Consider the following 20,027-nt stretch of genomic DNA (forward strand, 5'->3'; position numbering starts at 1 on the left):
GTGGCTCCTGCCCCTTGTTATGGGTCCCTCACCCCTCTCCAGTTTGCCCCCGTTGCCACGGTTACAGATCCCCCCCCCGCACTACCACCCTGCCCCCGTTGCCATGGAAACGGCGCTCCCTCTCCCCGCCCCTCCCCTCCCGGAAGTGGCTGCTGCCCCTCGTTCCCCGGCGCATGCGCAGCGCGGGGAGGCCGGGCCCGGGCTCGGTACCTGGCCAGGTTGAGCGAGGCGGACCGGAGCGGGGGGGGAGGCGGCGCCATGGTGAGCGCGGGGGGAGGGGCGGGGGGGAGCCCGTGGGGGGGGCTGAGCCCGGGGGGGAAGGGGCGGGGGGGCCCGGGGAGGGCTGGGGCGGGGGGGAGCCCGGGGGGGGGCTGATCCCTTGGGGGGGGAAGGGGCGGGGGGGCTGGGCCCGGGCGGGGGGGAGCCCGTGGGGGGGGCTGGGCCGGGGGGGGCAGGGGCGGGGGGAGCCCGGGGGGGGCTGGGCCCGGGGGGAAAGGGGCGGGGGGAGCCCGGGGGGGGGCTGGGCCCGGGGGGAAAGGGGCGGGGGGAGCCCGGGGGGGGCTGGGCCCGGGGGGAAAGGGGCGGGGGGGCCGGGGGGGGGGAAGGGGCGGGGGGGCCGTCGAGGGGCTGGAGCACCTGGCGAGGGGGGCTGGGGCAGCCCATGGGGCACTGTACCCGTGGGGGGGGCTGGGCCCGGGGGGGTGAAGGGGCGGGGGGAGCCCGGGTGGGGGCTGGGCCTGGGGGGGAAGGGGCGGGGGGAGCCCGGGGGGGCTGGGCCCGGGGGGAAAGGGGCGGGGGGGCCGTGGGGGGGGGAAGGGGCGGGGGGGCCGTCGAGGGGCTGGAGCACCTGGCGAGGGGGGCTGGGGCAGCCCATGGGGCACTGTACCCGTGGGGAGCGGGGCTGGGGGGGAAGTGGGGAGGCTGAGCTGGGGGGCAGCCCAGAGATGGCAGCTCATGGCGGGGGGCCGGGCTGGGCGGGGGTCACACTCCTGGCTGGGACCGCTGGGCACTCAGGGACCCAGGAGTCCGGGCGGCAGGGTGCGGTGGCCCCAGCGCCCGTGTCCGTGGGGGCTGACGAAGGGGGCGGGTTGCCAGTGGGGCTGGGTTTGCCTCCCATCTGCGACGTTCCCGCGGTCGGGGCCCAGGGCGCACCTGCCCCACACGCTGTCTCGTGAACAGCCGCGCCCCTGAACGACCCCCGCCCTGCCCCATGATCTTAACGCGCTTGCCACGTGCTGGGTATCCCGGCCAGGCCATGGCTTCAAACACTGTTCCTGCCCCTAGTGTAGACGGGACCTGCGCTCCGCAGGCCGGGCAGGTGGGTGTGGCTGAACCCCTGAGATACGGCCACACACGGGGGGCTGCGTCTGACGTCGATGCGGGTTTGTGACCGCGAGGAGCTGGCTTGTGGCCGCCCTAGTGTAGACGGGACCTGCCCGCGCCACGTGTCAGGCGCTGTGCGTTTTGCTGGAGGGTGACGGCACAACGCTCGAGGTGCTGCGTCGGAGCGCAGTGGGGCGGAGGAGTGGTGTCAGCACCAGAGCAGTCCCGGGAGGAGATCGTGTGTGCAGCTGAACTGTTGTGATGGGACTGTTACAACCCCTAGTGTAGACAGGACCTGCCCTCCAGGAGCAGTGCCGAGCGGCTCCTCCGCGGGGCCCGTTTGAAAGGAGTGGGGCTGCCCCAGCGAACAGGCCGGGCGGGTTTGCGTCAGCGCGTCGTGACTAATGGAGATGGCTGGGACGGGTCGGGGCTGGTCGGGGCCAGACTCAGACGCTGACGTCTTCATCCGGCTCCCTGGCCCGGAACGGATTGTTTCCGGCTCGCCCAGCCACGGGCGCTGGATCCTTGGCCCACCCGGGCGGCCTCGTTAACCCCTCCGGGGCTGGGGCCGTGCCAGGGCTCACACGGGGGTCTGGGAGGGCACTGCTCCAGGGACACCTTCTGCCAGCTGGTGCGTGCCAGGGCCCAAGTGGCCTCCGGGGGGCGCCAGGAGCCCATTAACACCTGCTGTAGCTAGGAGGGTCCCAACCTGAGGGGATGGGGGGAATTAGCCAGCCTGGCTAGGGGCCTTGCTGCCCCCCGACCCTGGCGCTCCCAGCCACTTGTCTGCCGCACTCAGTGTCACTGGGTGGGGAAACTGAGGCACGGAACCAGGGTCAGGGGGGAGGACAGGGACTGGCCCCGAGTCACCCAGGGAACGACCCCAGCCGCCTGTCAGCCACGCTTAGTGTCACCGGGTGGGGAAACCGAGGCACGGAACTGGGAGGGGACAGGGACTGGCCTTGAGTCACCATGGGATAGACCCCAGCCGCCTGTCAGCCACGCTCAGTGTCACTGGCTGGGGAAACCGAGGCACGGAACCGGGAGGGGACAGGGACTGGCCCTGAGTCACCCAGGGAACGACCCCAGCCGCCTGTCAGCCACGCTCAGTGTCACCGGGTGGGGAAACCGAGGCACAGAACCGGGGGGGGGACAGGGACTGGCCCTGAGTCACCCAGGGATAGACCCCAGCCGCCTGTCAGCCACGCTCAGTGTCACCGGGTGGGGAAACCGAGGCACGGAACCGGGGGTACAGGGACTGGCTCCGAGTCACACAGGGAACGACCCCAGCCGCCTGTCAGCCACGCTCAGTGTCACCGGGTGGGGAAACCGAGGCACGGAACCGGGAAGGGACAGGGAGTCCCCCAGGGCTGGACCCCAGGCGCCCCGCGGCCCTGCCCTGACCCGCCCCGCTCTCTCCCCCCGGCGCAGATGCGGTTCATGCTGCTATTCAGCCGGCAGGGAAAGCTGCGGCTGCAGAAGTGGTACCTGGCCACCTCGGAGAAGGACAAGAAGAAGATGGTGCGGGAGCTGATGCAGGTGGTGCTGGCCCGCAAGCCCAAGATGTGCAGCTTTCTCGAGTGGCGGGACCTCAAGGTGGTCTACAAAAGGTGAGGCCCCCCCCCCCCCCCCCCCCCTGGGTCCAGGCCAGCCCTGCCCCCTCCCTTCCACGCACCTGGCGGCCCCGCCCGCGGGCTGGGAGCGGCGGCGGCCCCACCCCATGGCCAGGTGAGTCAGTGCCTGCAGCTGCCTCTCCGCCCTGGGGCGGGAGGGTGTCGGAGCCCCATCCGGCAGGAGCTGATTAGCTGTGAGGGTCCCAGTCCTGGGGGGCAGCTCGAGCAGACGGCTCCCCCCTCAAATGCACAACCCCCCCATAATCCCCTCCACACACAGCTCCTCCCTCCGCCCACCACCACCCTAGGGGAGGAGGGAATTTTCCTGATGCCAGCGCCCCCAAGAGGGGACAGGCCCCTGCCCCATTCCCTGCCCCCCTGAGCCAGCCAGTCCCTGCCCTGGGGCCGGGGGGAGCCGACGCCCCCAAGAGGGAACAGGTCCCTGCCCCATTCCCGCCCCCCTGAGCCAGCCAGTCCCTGCCCTGGGGCAGGGGGGAGCCGACGCCCCCAAGAGGGGACAGGCCCCTGCCCCATTCCCCGCCCCCCTGAGCCAGCCAGTCCCTGCCCTGGGGCCGAGTGGGACTCGGTGCCCCCCAGAGGGGACAGGCCTCTGCCCCATTCTCTGCCCCCCTGAGCCAGCCAGTCCCTGCCCTGGGGCCGGGTGGGAGTCGGTGCCCCCCAGAGGGGACAGGCCTCTGCCCCATTCCCCGCCCCCCTGAGCCAGCCAGTCCCTGCCCTGGGGCTGGGGGGAGCCGACGCCCCCAAGAGGGGACAGGTCCCTGCCCCATTCCCGCCCCCCTGAGCCAGCCAGTCCCTGCCCTGGGGCCGAGTGGGAGTCGGTGCCCCCCAGAGGGGACAGGCCTCTACCCCCATTCTCCGCCCCCCTGAGCCAGCCAGTCCCTGCCCTGGGGCAGGGTGGGAGTCAGTGTCCCCCCGAGGGGACAGGCCTCTGCCCCATTCCCCGCCCCCCGAGCCAGCCAGTCCCCGCCCTGGGGCCGGGTGGGAGTCGGTGCCCCCCCCGAGGGGACAGGCCTCTGCCCCATTCCCCGCCCCCCTGAGCCAGCCAGTCCCTGCCCTGGGGCCGGGTGGGAGTCAGTGTCTTCCAGAGGGGACAGGCCCCTTCCCCATTCCCCGCCCCCCTGAGCCAGCCAGTCCCTGCCCTGGGACCGAGTGGGAGTCGGTGCCCCAGCCTTACCCCGTCTCCAGGCCATGCGGTGGCTGGTAGCCTGCAGTATCATTTCGTCACGGACTCGTTGCCAGGCTGGGAGCCAGAGCCCAGCCCCCCGTCACAGGGCATTGTCAGCACCTGCCCCCTCCCACGCTGGCCACCCGAGCAGAGGCGCCGGAGGGCTGAACGGGCCGTGGGGAACCTGGGGTGGGGGGCAGTTTCCCCTTGCGTTGCCCTGCTCTGGGCCCAGGAGGGGCGGGGGACGTAGATGGAGGGTCAGGGGTCTCTGACTCTGCCCGTCCTGCAGGGCCCTGGGATCGGAGCTGATTATGGGAACCACGCAGCACCCTGGGCAGCCTCCCATGCGGGTCCGGCCTGGCCCAGCCCAGCCCAGGGGGAGATTTGGGTAGTGAGAGTTGTGCCCCCCAGCAGCGACGGGGGGCATGGGGATGTGCCACCCCCCCATGTACACTCCCAGGCCTGTGCTGGCTGGGATCTCGCCCCCCCAGCTGAGCCCTCTGCCGCTCGCCCGCAGGTACGCCAGCCTGTACTTCTGCTGCGCCATCGAAGGCCAGGACAACGAGCTAATCACACTGGAGCTGATCCACCGATACGTGGAGCTGCTGGACAAATACTTCGGCAGCGTGAGTGTGCCCCCCCCCTTGCACCCTGGGGCCGGGGCCCGGGGGTATGGGGCAGGCAGTGACCCTAGGGTGGATGTGGTGCCCTGGAGACGGGCAGTGGGACTTGCTGACCCTGGGCAGGGGCCTTGAGTGCCCCCAGGAGCGTCTGATCCGTGTGGCTGGCTCTGGCGCTCAGGCAGGGCCCTGTGGGTGGGCAGGCGGCGTCCAATCCCAGCTAATCCCCCGCCCATTAACCCTGCCTCGTTAATCCCCCCAGGCTGGCGCCAGGAGCCCTGCCCGCTGAGCCGTGGGGGATAGAAATGCTAATTGGGCTTAGCGGGGCCCCGGCTAATCCAGCTAATTCCCTGTCACAGAGCCGCAGGCTTTGGGAGCCACCCGGGGCAGGTCCCACGGCCTCCACCCCTCCTAGATTGAGCCTCTCGCCGGCTGCCGTTCCCAAACTGGGGTGTCTCGCCCCATTTCCCAGCTCACGCGCTTGGCTGCCCTACCCCAGTCAGGCCAGCAGGGAGCAGCTAGCGTCTTCCAAAGCCCCCGCCCCGCCGCCTCTCCGTCCTGTGGCGTTCCTTGCGGGGAATCCTCCACCCTAGGCGTTAATGTCCGGCCCGCCGGGTCGATCCTTTTCATGACCCATTCAGCCCACTCTTGTGGCTCCGGGGCTGGTGAGAGAGCGTCTCTCCCGTCGGCACGGAGCGCCTTCACCACGCGCACCGCATGGGCAGAGGTTCCCTTAGTCCTTGTTACCCCAATGGGGAGCCGTGCAGAGTACAGGGGGAAACTGAGGCACACATCGGCAACATAAAATATATTACAAAAAATTCCCCCTTTGTCACATTTTCACCCCCCTCCCAGCTGTATACACCCCTTCCTCTGAGAGGGGAGCAGAGCTGCTAGCACAGGGCTGGGGGCTAGTGGAGTGCAGGGGCTGGGAGCCAGGACTCCTGGGTTCTCTCCCGGCTCTGGGAGGGGAGTGGGTGTCACAGAGTCCCCTGGCGATGCTCTGGAACTGCTCCCCACAAAGCCAGGCAGGACTTTGGGGAGCCCCCTCTCCCTTGGGGCAGACTGTCTCTGGGTCTCTCCTTGGAGCATTCAGCATCCTCTGCCCCTCCGTGCGCTTCCCACAGCGAGTCGCCCCAGTGGGGTCCTGGGGGGGCCACAGGGTCCTGCACCCCTACTTCGCAGTCAGACGTGACTCTCAGCCAGCCAGTAAAACAGAGGTTTATTCGATGACAGGAACAGGGTCTAAACAGAGCTTGTAGGTACCGTGAACTGGACCCCTCGGCCGGGTCCATTCTGGGGGGCAGTGAGCCAGACCCCCACGTCTGCCCTCACTCCTCGTCCCCTGCTACCTTCGAAATGAAAACCCCCCCAGCCCCTCCTCTCTGCTCAATTCCTTTGCCGGGCTAGGAGTCAGGAGGTCACCTGATCCCTTTGTCTCCAACACCTTCAGCTGGCACCTTTGCAGGGGGGGGAGCCCAGGCCATCGGTTGCCAGGAAACAGAGGGTCGGCCATTTATGTCGACTGGAGACTTAAGAAATGCATAGGGGAAACTGAGGCACCCACACAGTATTCAGAGGAAACATTAAACATAGTCCCACTTCATCACAGATGGGGTCTGGTGGGTTAGAGCAGTGGAGCTGGGAGCTTGGACTCCTGGGTTCTCTCCCCAGCTCTGGAAGGGGAGCAGGGGCTGGTGGGATAGAGCAGGGGGGATGGGAGCCAGGACTCCTGGGTTCTCTCCCCGGCTCTGGGAGAGGAGTGGGGGCTGGGAGCCAGGACTCCTGGGTTCTCTCCCCGGCTCTGGGTGGGGAGTGGGGGCTGGTGGGTCAGAGCAGGGGGGATGGGAGCCAGGACTCCTGGGTTCTCTCCCCGGCTCCAGGCAGCTCTGATACTCCCCCCTCCTGCCCCAGGTGTGCGAGCTGGATATCATCTTCAACTTCGAGAAGGCCTATTTCATCCTGGATGAGTTCCTCATGGGCGGGGAGATCCAGGATACCTCCAAGAAGAGCGTGCTGAAGGCCATCGAGCAGGCTGACCTGCTGCAGGAGGTGGGGGGGCCGGAGCGGTTGGGGGGGTAACCTGCCAGTGCCCCCTGGCTGGAGCAGAGCCAGGCTGGGTTCATGTGCTGGGTTTGGCCTGCCCCTGCCTGCATCCAGAGACGGGAATTACCCCGTGCCGGCACCCCCGGAGACAGTGCCACCACCGAGCTGGGCACGAACCCCTGGGGTGCCACCGCACTCCCAGGGATGGGGATCAGAGCTGAGCAGCCCCCCAATTCTCCCCTGTGCCCTGTTCCCACGACCACCTCCCTTCACACACCAGCAGCTGAGACGAGGGGGCTGGGATCCTGGCCCCCCCCGGCTGTGTCGCAGCGTGTGGGGGGGTGCTCCCACTGCAGGTGCTGTCTCATTGCCTGGGCTGTGGTGCAGGGGGATGAATCATTGGGCTCTGCAGCTCTCTCCTGCGCTTGGCGTGGGCGACCGGGCTGCCAGCAGAAAACAGCCACTTCTCGCTCGCGAACTCCAGCCACCACCCCACCTGGCGTCCGAGGGGTTAACGCCCAACCTGCTGTGTGTGGGGAGGGGGGAGACGGGAGTGGGTCCCTCACCCGTCCCCGGGGGGCGCTGTGGGGCTGGCATGGCAGGGTTAGTGGGAACTAAATCCAGCCCTCTCCAGCACCTTGGGGGTTAATGCGGGGGGTGACGGGAGACATTCCCAGGGTCCGAGCCATCCTGGGGGGCGCTAGACTGCACTGGGGGGTGGGGGGACAGTCTGGCGAGGCTGACACCAGCCCGGTGATTGAGGGGAGGGGGAAAGTGAGTGCTCAGAGCGCCCCACTCTGCCCGCAACAGGGGTCCCTGCCCTCTCTGGGGCACGAGTGGCTCCATCCCTGAATCCCAGCACCCCCCTGACCCCCCAACATCTCTGCCATGGGACTCCCACCTGCTCCCCATGTGGGGGGAGGACAGAGGGACTCTGTCTCCTACCCCCTGACGGCCCCTCCCTCCCCCCTTATCTCTGTGCTGCAGGAGGATGAGTCACCCCGCAGCGTGCTGGAGGAGATGGGGCTGGCATAGTGAGCGGCTGTGCCTCCCCCACTCCCCATCCGTCCCTGGCTGCGTCGGACACCGCGGGGGCCACATGTCCATCTTCCTCGCCCCACGGGCCACAGCCGGACGTGGGACCAATTCACCCTGGAGCAGCTGGGGGAGTGAGCCCCATGAACTGTGTGTAAATATATAGATAGACACTACTTGGGGAGCCCCCCGCCCCGGGTCCGTCTCCTTCCCTGCTCCCAGGCGTTCTCCTGCCTGCCAGTGGCCGCTCAGAGCGGGGAGCCTGGGGAGGGGCTGGGGGGGCGGGGGCCTGTGCAGAGCGAGCACCCCTGCACAGCGATCCTGCCGCCGCCCGGGGCAATCGGGACCCCGCAGCGTGTCCCACCTGGCAGGGGGCTACAGGCCGATCCCGGAGTCTCATTCCCCCTGGCATCTCCGTGGGCGGGGCGCTCAGGGCATGTACCCCCCCCTTGGGGAAACGGGGTCCCCCCTTTGGAATAAAGTGTGTGTGGAGAACTCGGCCGTGTGGAGTGAGCTTTATGTGCTGGGTGGGGGGCTTTCTAGCTAACCCCTATGGGTGCGTCTGCACCCACGTCCCTCCCCCTGTCTGCTGTGTGCAGTGAGTTTTATATGACTCCGCAGCGGGGTCAGTCTCGAGGGGCTGTCCTCACCCCCTACCCCCCCAGCTGCTGGGGCCACCTGCACCCGCTCCCTGGCACGCCAGGACAGCAGCTGGGTGGGCAGGCTGGCGCTGAGACCTGGGACAGTTCTCCCATTCCTGGGGCTGCTGCGTGGAGCTCAGGTCATGCCCGAATTCTGCCAGTCTCCCTGCCTCAGTCCCCGTGGTGAAATTGTGGCTGTTTAATTCGGCTCCTCTCCCCGCAGCAGGCACGTCCGCGGCATCAGCCCCCCCTTCCCGCTGTGAGAACGCAGCCCGGCCGGCGTCGGAGCTCCGCTCCTCACCCGGGCTCGAGGTGAAAGATCCAGGCCCAGCTCCTGGCTCTGAAACTCAGGGCTCCTGCTCTCACGTAGTCCCACTGTGTGACCTTAAGAACGGCCAGACTGGGCCAGGCCGACCGTCCATCTATCCCAGTGTCCTATCTGCCGACCGCGCCCAGTGCCAGGCACCCCAGAGGGAACGAACAGAACAGGGAGTCACCAGGTGTCCCAGCCCATCGCCCATTCCCAGCTCTGGCAAACGGGCCAGGGACACCATCCCTGCCCGGCCTCGCTAACAGCCATTGATGGACCCGTCCTCCAGGAACTGATCTAGTTCTTCTTTGAACCCTGGTATAGTCTTGGCCTTCGCAACATCCCCTGGCGAGGAGTTCCCCAGGTTAACTGTGTGTTGGGTGCAGAAATACGTCCTTGTGTTTGTTTTAAACCTGCTGCCTATTAATTTCATTGGGTGACCCCTAGTTCTTCTTGTATGAGAAGGAGTAAATAACACTCCCTTATCTACTTTCTCCGCACCTGTTATGATTTTATAGACCCCTGTCATATCCTCCCTTAATCTCCTCTTTTCCACGCCGAACAGTCCCAGTCTGATCAATCTCTCCTCACACGGCAGCTGGTCCAGATCCCTCATTGTTTTGGTTGCCCTTTTCTGAACCTTTTCCAATTCCAATAGAACTTTTTTGCGATGGGGCGACCCCATCTGCACACAGTATTCAAGGTGAGGGCGTCCCGTGGATTTATAGAGAGGCAACAGGATATTTTCTGTCTGATTCTCTCTCCCTTTCTTAATGATTCCCAACGTTCTGTTCACTTTTCCGGCTGCTGCTGCAGATCGAGTGGATGTTTTCACCTTGGGTGAGTCACTGCAGCCTCGGTTTCCCTATGTGTGACTAGGGAGACTTTTTCTATTTACATGGTCAACTCTGTGGGGCAGAAACTGTCATTCACTTTGTCTGTGCAGTGCCAGGCACAAGGGGGAAGAACCCTGATTTTGGTTGAAGGGGTCTGTGCAGCGCCCAGAACAAGGGAGGACCCTGATTTTGGTCGTGGGGGTGAGGGGGGTCTGTGTGGTGCTCAGAACAAAGGAGGACCCTGATTTTGGTCGGAGGGGTCTGTGCAGCGCCCAGAACAAGGGAGGACCCCGATCTGAGTCAGAGGGGGTCTGACAAGTGTCTGGCATAACGGGGGCACCGATCTTGGTCAGGGAGGGTCTTGGGGCACCTGGCACAAGGGGCGTTTCTGGGTGACCAGCCAAGTTCATGTCTCTAGACGCTACCATGATGTATGTAATAGTGTACGAGGTTTTCCTATGGCCGGCCAGCCCGTAGACCCCAGGCCAGGGAATCTCAGCCAGACACGCCTGCGTCATGCCTGCAACAGGCAGGTTAGGCTGCTTGCTTTGAGGGCCTGTGGGGTCCCCGCACTCGGCTGAGGTCTGTGAGCTGTAATACCAATCCCAGGCAGTAGAGATGAGGCTAAGGGCAGTGTGGGTCAGCTGGTTGGGGGGCTCATGCACAGTGGGGTGAAGGTCATACCACTCCTTGGGTAGATGGTGAGGTAGTTTTCTCTTGAGCCCCGGGTGCTGGTGGCTGCACTGTGGGGGAGACTGGCCTGGAGGGTGCAAATGGCTCCACACCAGTAAGATAAAAGGAAGGTGAGCCCATTGGTTTCACCCAGTATGTGGGTGCGGTGGGATCCGGGCTGGATGTGCCCATTGATCTGGCCTGAGGGTTATGGGTGGGTGCCGTGGGATCCAGGCTGGATGTGCCCATTGATCTGGCCTGAGGGTTACGAGTGGGTGCCGTGGGATCCAGGCTGGATTGGTCTGACCTGAGGTTCATAGACTTTCAGGGCTAGAAGGGACCTCAGGAGGTATCTAGTCCAACCTCCTGCTCAAAGCAGGACCAACCCCCAGGCAGATTTTTACCCCAGTTCCCTAAATGCCCCCCCTCCCCCGGATTGAACTCACAACCCTGGGTTTAGCAGGCCAATGCTCAAACCACTGAGCTATCCCTCCTCCCCTCCACAAAAAAAAAAAAAATGGAGACCAAGGCACCACTGGGAGCTAAACCCAGGATCTCCTGTTTACCAGACAGGTGCTTTAGCCAGCCAGGTTGTGGGTGGGTGCCGTGGGATCCGAGGTAGATATGCCCTTGCTATGATTTGAAGAGTTGGTGAGGGCAGTGGAATCTGGGCTAGATGCACCCATTGGTCTGACCTGAGGTTGTGGGTGGGTGCGGTGGGATCCGAGGTAGATACGCCCTTGCTATGATTTGAAGGGTTGGTGAGGGCAGTGGAATCTGGGCTTGATACACCCATTGGTCTGACCTGAGGTTGTGGGTGGGTGCAGTGGGATCTGGACTAGAATAGACCCATTGGTCTGACCTGAGGGGAGTGGGGGGATCCGGGCTAGATGCACCCTTGATTTGATATGATGCGGGGTTGCCTGCCTGGTGGCCTGGGGTGGGGGTGAGGCCCACTGGCGTAGGATCTCCGTCGCGTCTCCTCGGGGACCCAGCTGTCAATAATGAGAGTAACTCGTAATAAAATAGTTGCTTTTATTTCTTAGCAAAACTAGTAATTCCACATGCTATTTACAACAGGCCAAACGTGTTTTATTAAGTACAACACAGAGGTCAGGACATCGAAACAAACGGCACAGGACTGGGAACCAGACGCCACAAAGCCAAGATTCTCACACACTCGGAAATGATGCAGGTGAAAATACACGCGCAGACGCCCTTAGTACAACGCCCATCCCCGACCCGCGCGCTCCCCTGCCTCTTCGTGGGTTAGAACTGATTGGGTGCTTGACTGGAAATGCTGGTAGTGTTCGGACGGTGGTGAGTTCACAGCAAGACACAGCATGCGGCATGCCTGGCAGGGGTGGGGGACATGGTTTTGGGGTGCGTAACACTGGCAGAGTCACAATATTCAATCTCGAGCTTCGGTGTCGATTGATGGAAGAAACAACCCGGTGGAAAGATAGCTTGATAAGGCAGTTTGGTATGGAATATCTCACTCTGCTCTCCCCTCGTTCCTTCTGCGGAGGACGGACGCCGGGCAAAGCTTAATCCTGGGGCACCAGGAAGGATCAGCGTGGGATTGTAGAAGAGAGAAGGTGTGTTGGTGACACAGATCTGGGCACGGAGACGTGGACTGTGGAGCGCTTTTAATTGTGAAGGGCTCTGGCGTTTTAACAACTGGGAGAACCTCACCTGGGCTCAATTGACAGCCCCTGTTTGACGCCCTTCTCCTGAACTCGGAATCTTTAACTGGAGAGACCAGCTCAAGCACCAGCTACGGGCTGGATGTCTGTGCGCTGCCTGAGTTACGTAGGAGCTCATGGCTTTGTAGCGCTGTAAGTGTTAGGATCGTCCCCCCGAAGTCAAGTCGCCAGTTCCTTAAAGTCAACAGAGCGGTGCTGATTCTACCCCCACCCCCGCGGGACCAAGTTTTCCCCAAGTCAATGACCCCACCCCACCCCACCCGCCATCGCCCCCTCGGGACTCGCTCTGGCTTTCTCCTCCCGCGCAGACTGGCCAGAAGTCCATGTTGAAACAAGCCCTGTCCGTTTTTTCACATCCAAACATCGTGCTTCCCTCCACTGCGTTCGTGTTTGAAAATTGTACAGAAGGGAGGTGGGTGGGAAGTTGCTGAGATGAGAGAAGGAAAAACACGCTGAAGCCGGGACGGGAATTTTGGAGCCAACTGGGTCTTTGCTCTGTTTTCAGTGACCTGGTCTAGATTTTTTTCGGCCTCCCCCTCACTGGCGGCTGTTTAGCATCCTAAGAGGGGAAGCAAGTGAAGAGCGAATGGGGGGTGGGGGCGTTCTCCATGTCCGCACTAGAAGGGGCTGTGGCGAATTCTGATGCGCCTGTCAGCTGACGACACACGGGGGTCTTGTCCCTGGGGGGCTCGGAGAAGACAGTCGGGATCGGGTTCTCCCTGGGCTGGCACCTCCTGGCACCTGCACAGAGTGTCTCCTCAAAAGGAGGGGGGAGGCATGTTCCCCCATGGCCAGATGGCCTGTGTCTTCCACACACACCCCGGTTCCTTCAAGCATGGTGGGCTTGGTGGGACCTGGGAATCCTAAAGTCGGGGGGGGCGTTGCGGGCGCGAGGAGGGAGAGGTTTGGTTCTCCTGATTCATGCACAACCTGAAATGCTTGGGACACTCAGAATGACCACGCTTCTCCGTGGGGAGCTGTGGGGGGATTCACTGGAATGCCTGGGCGCGGTCCATCAGCACCTGCTCAATGTAGTTCTCCATCTCGTCTTCTCGGGCCTGGCTGGCGGCAGCCTCATCCCGGGGCGCCAGGGAGCCCGGCAGGTGGTGGCTGCGGGGGTAGGATGGTGGCTGGAAGACCCTGGGCTGGATGTAGTTGGAGAAGTCATTCTGCTTGGCCAGGTACCTCTTGGGGGCGAGGTAGTCGTCCCCATGCAGCACCTCGTTCCAGTCCCGCTCGTCCGGCTTGGGGTGGCGCCAGGGGGCGGCAGGAGAGTAGGGCCGAGCCAGGGCATAGGGGAGCGGCTTGGCCTGGTGCTTGGGCGCCGGCGGCCCCATCTCCTTCTTCTTCTCCACGTCGTTGATGATGTCAATGACGTCCTCAGCGGGCAAGTGCAGCTTGGTGGAGAGCTCGATCAGCTGGTCGATGGTGTTGGGGTCAATGACGTCGTCGTCCTCCTCCTCCTCGTCGGAGCGCTTGTCCTCCGCCACGTTGCCTTCCTCGTCCTCGAAGAGCAAGGGGCTGCCCTTGGCCCTGCCGCCCCGGAACCTGCCTTCCTCTTCCTCCTCCTCCTCCTCCTCGTGGGCGTCGGCCCCTGGCTCACCCTCGTCCTCCCGGCTCTTCAGCAGGTACTGCAGCAGCAGGTCAGAGGCCATGTCAGCCAGCCGCTCCTCCTCAGCGGCCGCCTTGCGGGCCTCCTCGGCCTGCCGCCGGCTTTCGGCCAGCTCCTCGTAGCGCCGCTGCAGAAGCTGATGCTCCAGCTGCTGCTGCTGCCTCAGTTTCCGAGCGCCGGCCCAGGGTTCTGCTGGCGGGGCCCGGCGCTTGGTGCCGGCCCGCAGCCGCTCGTACTCCTCCAGCTCCTTCAGCACCGCGTTGTGTCCGGCATCCCCCTGGGCCCGCTCCCGCTTGGCCGCAGGGCCGAGAGGCCGCAGCTCACGCAGCAGGGCCTGCAGGCTCTCCAGTTCCTGGGAGCTGCTGTCTCTGCCTTCCTCCTCCTCCTGCTCCTGCTCTTCCTCCAGCTGTTGCTCCCGGGCCCAGCCTGGCCCCAGGCTGGTGCTGCGGCTCTGGCTCTGCACCCGCTCCTCATCCGGGGCCCGGCGCTTGTCTGGAGTGTTGTGGCCCCCAGTGCCCAGGGCTTGGAGCAGGACAGCGGCCAAGGCCTTGGGGTCCACGTCTCGGAAGAGCTCATCATCGTCTTCCTCCTCCTTGGCGTCCCCACCTTCCCAGCTGGGGGCGGGCAGGGCTCTCGCCCGGACCTCCTTGGCAGGGGGCACAGGGCTGGGCTGGCGGGGCTCCTCTGGGTGGGCATCCTCCCCTGGGGGCAGGGGGGCGGCGTGCAGATGGCACTGTGTCAGGAGGCTGATGGAGAGGAGCAGGGCAGCTCCGCGGAGAGGGGCATGTGAGCCCAGCATGCTGCTTCTGCAGGGGAGACAGAGAAGGGAGGACAGGCAGGGTCAGTCTCCCGCCAGCTCAGAGCCCGGCTGGAGGGGGGACAGGACTCCCGATACCCCAAAGCGAGAGCCCCAAGGATTCACCCCAGCCGGAGGAGTGCCCAGCGATCCCCGGCCACTGGCCTGGTTTTCCCTGCAGAGAAAAGGGCGTGGCCTTTCCCCAGCTCACCGATCCCGAGTCGGGAACCCCTCGCCCAGTTCGCTGACAGTGGAGACGCGCTGCTCCCCCCACCCCAGAGCCTCTCACAGGGGGGCACGCCCACAGTCACGCCCCATCGTTCCTGTTCCACGCTCACCGTGCGCAATCTCAAGGACGTGTTCGTGGACACACACAAGACCCTGGCAGTTGCACGCCCAATGCTGTCACCAGGAGCAGGGGCACATGCACACACACGCAATAGCCCACGCTCACACAATTACACGCCCAGCGTGCCTCACGAGGGGGGACATGCGCGCACACGCAATAGCCCACACTCACACAATTACACACCCAGCACCTCTCACAGGGGGGACATGCGTGCACACGCAATAGCCCATGCTCACACAATTACACGCCCATCACCTCTCACGGGGGCAGGACATGCGCGCACACGCAGTAGCCCACACTCACAATTACACATCCATCACCTCTCATGGGGGGACGTGTGCGCACACACACAATAGCCCACACTCGCACAATTACACGCCCAGCGCCTCTCACGGGGGGACGTGTGCACACATGCAATAGCCCACACTCACACAATTACACACCCAGCACCTCTCACGGGGGACATGTGTGCACACGCAATAGCCCATGCTCACACAATTACACGCCCATCACCTCTCACTGGGGCAGGACATGCGCGCACACGCAGTAGCCCACACTCACAATTACACATCCATCACCTCTCATGGGGTGAGTGTGCGCACACACACAATAGCCCACGTTCACACAATTACACACCCATCACCTCTCACAGGGGGAGGTGTGCACACACACAATGGCCCACGTTCACACAATTACACGCCCATAACCTCTCACGGGGGGGACGTGTGCACACACACAATGGCCCACGTTCACACAATTACACGCCCATAACCTCTCACGGGGGGGACGTGTGCACACACACAATGGCCCACGTTCACACAATTACACGCCCATCACCTCTCACGGGGGGAGACATGCGTGCACATGCAATAGCCCATGCTCACACAATTACACGCCTATATTTTCACCTCCATCCCTCCACTCAGCCTGCGGGATTTCCCGTCCCTGCTAACCGCCCCGCACCACCCGGCCGCTAATGTGTAATGTAACCAGCGACTGCCAGCCTGCGGCTCGCCCCGCCCTAACAGAGATGGGGAAAGACGGGGGGGGTCTGCGGAGGGGAAATAGGGAAAGGGGGCTAGGGTGGGGGCTGCAGACGGGACGTGGGGAGGGGAGTATGGGGGATGTGGAGGGGTGCTAGAGGCGAGAACGCCGGGGGGAGGGGGTTGGGAGTGCACAGATGAGGGGGGTTGGGGCCGGGATGCAGCGGGGAGGGGTCTAAAGACAGGGTGCAGAGTGGAGGCGGCTACGGATGGGGGTGCAGAGGTGGGAGCTGCTGGGGGGGCAGAAGGGAGGTGGGTGCAGGGGAAGGGACGTAGGTGGGGTGCAAAATTTGAGGGGGAGAGACTGCCTCTCCTCTCTGCCCACGGGAAGGGGGACCCCCCCATCTCTCTCTCCTCTCTGCCTGCTGCCCGCTTCCCTTCCCCACACCCTCCCGCCCCCGCATGCGGGTTTGCTGGGAGAACCATTTCCCGGCATGAGGGAATCCCCACCCTGGCTACCTACCAGCGCTTCTCCTCCACCGCATTCTCCCAGCAGGGTACCCCATCCCAGCACCTCTCTATATCAGAGCCCCCCAATTCCCCCAGCGGGAACCCCTTCCCAGCGCCCCTCTATATCAGAGCCCCCCCGATTCCCCCAATGGGGTACCCCTTCCCAGCGCCCCTGTATCAGAGACCCCCCAATTTCCTCAGCGGGTACCCCTTCCCAGCGCCCCTCTATATCAGAGCGCCCCCAATTCTCCCAGCGGGGTACCCCTTCCCAGATCCTTGTAACAGGGACCCCCCAATTCTCCCAGCGAGGTACCCATTCCCAGCGCCCCTCTATATTAGAGCCCCCCAATTCCCCCAGCGGGTACCCCTTCCCAGCGCCCCTCTATATCAGAGCCCCCCCAATTCTCCCAGCAGGGTACCCCATCCCAGCACCTCTCTATATCAGAGCCCCCCAATTCCCCCAGCGGGTACCCCTTCCCAGCGCCCCTGTATCAGAGACCCCCCAATTCCCCCAGCGGGTACCCCTTTCCAGCGCCCCTCTATATCAGAGCCCCCCGATTCCCCCAATGGGGTACCCCTTCCCAGCGCCCCTGTATCAGAGACCCCCCAATTTCCTCAGCGGGTACCCCTTCCCAGCGCCCCTCTATATCAGAGACCCCCCAATTCTCCCAGCGGGGTACCCCTTCCCAGATCCTTGTAACAGGGACCCCCCAATTCCCCCAGAGGGTACCCCTTCCCAGCACCCCTGTATCAGAGACCCCCCAATTCCCCAAGCAGAGTACCCCTTCGCAGCACCCCTGTAACAGGGACCCTCCAATTGTCCCAGCGAGGTACCCATTCCCAGCACCCCTCTATATTAGAGCCCCCCAATTCCCCCAGCGGGGCACCCCTTCCCAGCACCCCTGTATCAGGGACCCCCCCTTCCCTCAGAGGGGTATCCCTTCCCAGCAGCGCTCTATCAGGGACACTCCCCGAATTCCCCCAGCTGGATACCGCTTCCCAGCGCCCCTTCCCTGGGATCCGCCCCACATATGCAGCAAAGAGGGGGGTCCCCATTGACCCCCCCCATAGACGGGACCCTCCCCACGCCCAGGTGGGGGGGCGGCTGTTTACCGGCCGTGCGGCGGGGCGGTGTCCGTCCCCCTCCCCAGAGCTGGGCGCGATCTGCCTTCAGCACCCTGGACAGGCGCCGCGCGCCGCCTTTATAGACAGGCGCGAGCCCACGTGGGGAGGGAGGGGGCTCCATTGACGTCAATGGCCCATTCATAAAATCCGACCGGGATTGGAGGAACGGGGAGGGGGAGCCTGACGCATGCGCGGAGCTACGGAGGCTTCGCTGCCTCGGAATGAATGAATGAATGAATGAATGAAAGGCAGCGGAGAGGGGTCAATGGGGGAGCGATGACTGAAAGGATGAATGGGGCGGGGGGAGGCTGCGCCCCAGGGGGGAGACAATGAGCCATGGAGATAATGTACCCCCCCTTCAGGGGAGAGCAGGGGGGCTGGTTAACCCCCTCCCATGAATTCTAGGGCCGACTTCGTGCCGGGGGTGCGGCGCAGCTGCTGCAATGTGTGTGTGTGTGTGTGTGTGTCCTGGGGTGGGATTGTGTGTGTATGCTCTGTGTGTGTGTGCGTGCGTGTGTGTGTGTGTGTGTGTGTGTGTGTGTGTGTGTGTGTGTAGGAATGTGTTTGTGCTGGGGGTGGGATTGTGTTTGTATGCTCTGTGTGTGTGTGTGTGTGTAGGAATGTGTTTGTGCTGGGGGTGGGATTGTGTGCGTATGCTCTGTGTGTGTGTGTCTGTGTAGGAATGCGTTTGTGCTGGGGGTGGGATTGTGTTTGTATGCTCTGTGTGCGTGTGTGTGTAGGAATGTGTTTGTGCTGGGGGTGGGATTGTGTTTGTATGCTCTGTGTGTGTGTGTGTGCACGTGTGTGTGTGTGTAGGAATGTGTTTGTGCTGGGGGTGGGATTGTGTGTGTATGCTGTGTGTCTGTGTAGGAATGTGTTTGTGCTGGGGGTGGGATTGTGTTTGTATGCTCTGTGTGTGTGTGTGTGTAGGAAGTGAGGTTTTTTACTCACAAAAGCTTATGTCCAAATAAATCTGTTAGTCTTTAAGGTGCCACTGGACTCCTTGTTGTTTTTGCACGTAGGAATGTGTTTGTGTTGGGAGGGATTATGTGTGTGTAGGAATGTCCTTGCACTGGGTGGGATTGTGTGTGTGTGTGTGTAGGAATGTGTTTGCACTGGGTAGGATTGTGTGTGGGGAGGTGTGCATATGTCAGTGTGTGTACGTGTAAACGTGTGTGTTTGTGCTGGATGAGCTGCTGTGTGTGCTGAGTGAGGGTGTGTCTGTATTTGTGTGAGTGTGTCTGCTGGGAATGTGTGCTGGATGGGATTATGTGTGTCTCTGTGTGTAGGAATCTGTGTTTGTGCTGTGTGGGATTCAATGTGTGTGTGTGCTGGGGGGGGTCCCTGTATTGGGTCTGGCTGGCTGAGGGGAGGGGGACACTGCAGCTGTCCCCCTACATGTTTGTGTGAGAGCAGCTCGGGTGTGTCTTTGTCTTTGGGCCTGTGGCGTTGTGCAGCTGCCTTTGTCCGCTTGTGTCTGGGGCGGGGGGAGGGTGACTGTCGTGTCCCCCCATCGGTTCCCACACCTCCTGGGCTGTCTGTCCCCATGCACACATCTATCTATCCTCCCCATCTATCTATCCACCTATCCTCCCCATCCACCACATCTACCTATCCCCACCCACCCCTCTATCTCTCTATCTATCCCCACCCACCCCCTCTATCTATCTATCTACCCCCATCCACCCCCTCTATCAATCTATCTACCCCCATCCACCCCCTCTATCTATCTATCCCCATCCACTCTCTCTATCTATCCCCACCCACCCCCTCTATCTATCTATCTACCCCCATCCACCCCCTCTATCTATCTATCTACCCCCATCCACCCCCTCTATCTATCTATCTATCTATCTATCTATCTATCTATCTACCCCCATCCACCCCCTCTATCAATCTATCTATCTATCCCCATCCACCCATCTCTCTCTCTCTCTCATGCCATCCGTCATGAGATGACAGCTCCCCGTTCTGTGACTATAAATCCCCTCACACCCCACATCCCGGGGAGGGGGAAGGGATCTTTCTAGGGCATTTTCAGGCGGAGAGGGGGACAGGCAGGATGAGTCACTAATTGCAGCAGCGTCCCCACCCCCTGCCGTTGAGATTCTCCCCCCGAGAGGTTTATTGCTAATAGCAGGCAAAGAGACGTGAAAACAGGCTCAAAGCTAGTGGGAGGGGTCGCTGCACTGCATCTCTTGGGGGGGGGGGTGCAGAGGCAGCTAATCCAGGAGCTGAGGGGCTGGATACAGCCAGAATCCCCTCCCCCTCCTCAGCTCCTCCCGCCCCCCCCGCCCCCCCAGTCCCTGGATGATTCACCCTGCAGTAGAAGGATCCCACGGGGGGAGGGGGCAGCATGGGGAGGGAGCTGACGACAGCAGTGTCGCACGTGGGTCCGGCTGGGACGGAGGGAGGGTCTCCCACTACAGGGGAAGGACCCCCGCCCCAAGCCCATGTCCTTGGTGCCGGACTCACCCTCCCCCCCGGGCCCCAGCACATTCCTCCCACTGGGGGTGGGGGCAGCTGTAAAGGCAAACATTCCTCCACAGCCAGCGGGTGCTGCTGCTGGGGAGGGGGGCTGAGGAAGCGGGGGCAGGAAGGGGGCTGGGGCTTGAAAGCACAGACGGGAGAATTTTAATAGTTTCTTTCTCTCCTGTTGTTTTT

The 20,027-nt window shown here is 63.3% G+C and overlaps 2 protein-coding genes across 4 annotated transcripts; one reads left to right on the forward strand and one right to left on the reverse strand.

The window, feature by feature from the left end:
* Positions 1 to 171: 171 nt before the first annotated feature.
* AP1S1 (adaptor related protein complex 1 subunit sigma 1) lies at positions 172 to 8,321 on the forward strand. Of its 3 annotated transcripts, none has more exons than XM_050933526.1 (5): positions 172 to 293; positions 2,755 to 2,933; positions 4,640 to 4,748; positions 6,657 to 6,794; positions 7,776 to 8,321. In XM_050933526.1, exons 1-5 carry the CDS (start codon positions 174 to 176, stop codon positions 7,821 to 7,823), a joined length of 594 nt encoding a protein of 197 aa, XP_050789483.1. In that variant the 5' UTR covers positions 172 to 173; the 3' UTR covers positions 7,824 to 8,321. The 3 variants fall into 3 exon arrangements, with proteins under 3 accessions (XP_050789483.1, XP_050789481.1, XP_050789482.1); XM_050933524.1 differs by having other exon boundaries at positions 172 to 261; XM_050933525.1 differs by having other exon boundaries at positions 197 to 218.
* A 2,979-nt stretch (positions 8,322 to 11,300) lies between these two features.
* On the reverse strand, positions 11,301 to 17,401 carry VGF (VGF nerve growth factor inducible). Its single transcript, XM_050933511.1, has 2 exons — positions 17,352 to 17,401; positions 11,301 to 14,406 (listed from the first exon to the last, which is right to left on the reverse strand). Exon 2 carries the CDS (start codon positions 14,397 to 14,399, stop codon positions 12,978 to 12,980), a length of 1,422 nt encoding a protein of 473 aa, XP_050789468.1. The 5' UTR covers positions 14,400 to 14,406; positions 17,352 to 17,401; the 3' UTR covers positions 11,301 to 12,977.
* Positions 17,402 to 20,027: the final 2,626 nt, after the last annotated feature.

Source organism: Gopherus flavomarginatus, chromosome 23 (assembly GCF_025201925.1).
Source record: "Gopherus flavomarginatus isolate rGopFla2 chromosome 23, rGopFla2.mat.asm, whole genome shotgun sequence".
Classification (NCBI taxonomy): Eukaryota; Metazoa; Chordata; order Testudines; family Testudinidae; genus Gopherus; species Gopherus flavomarginatus.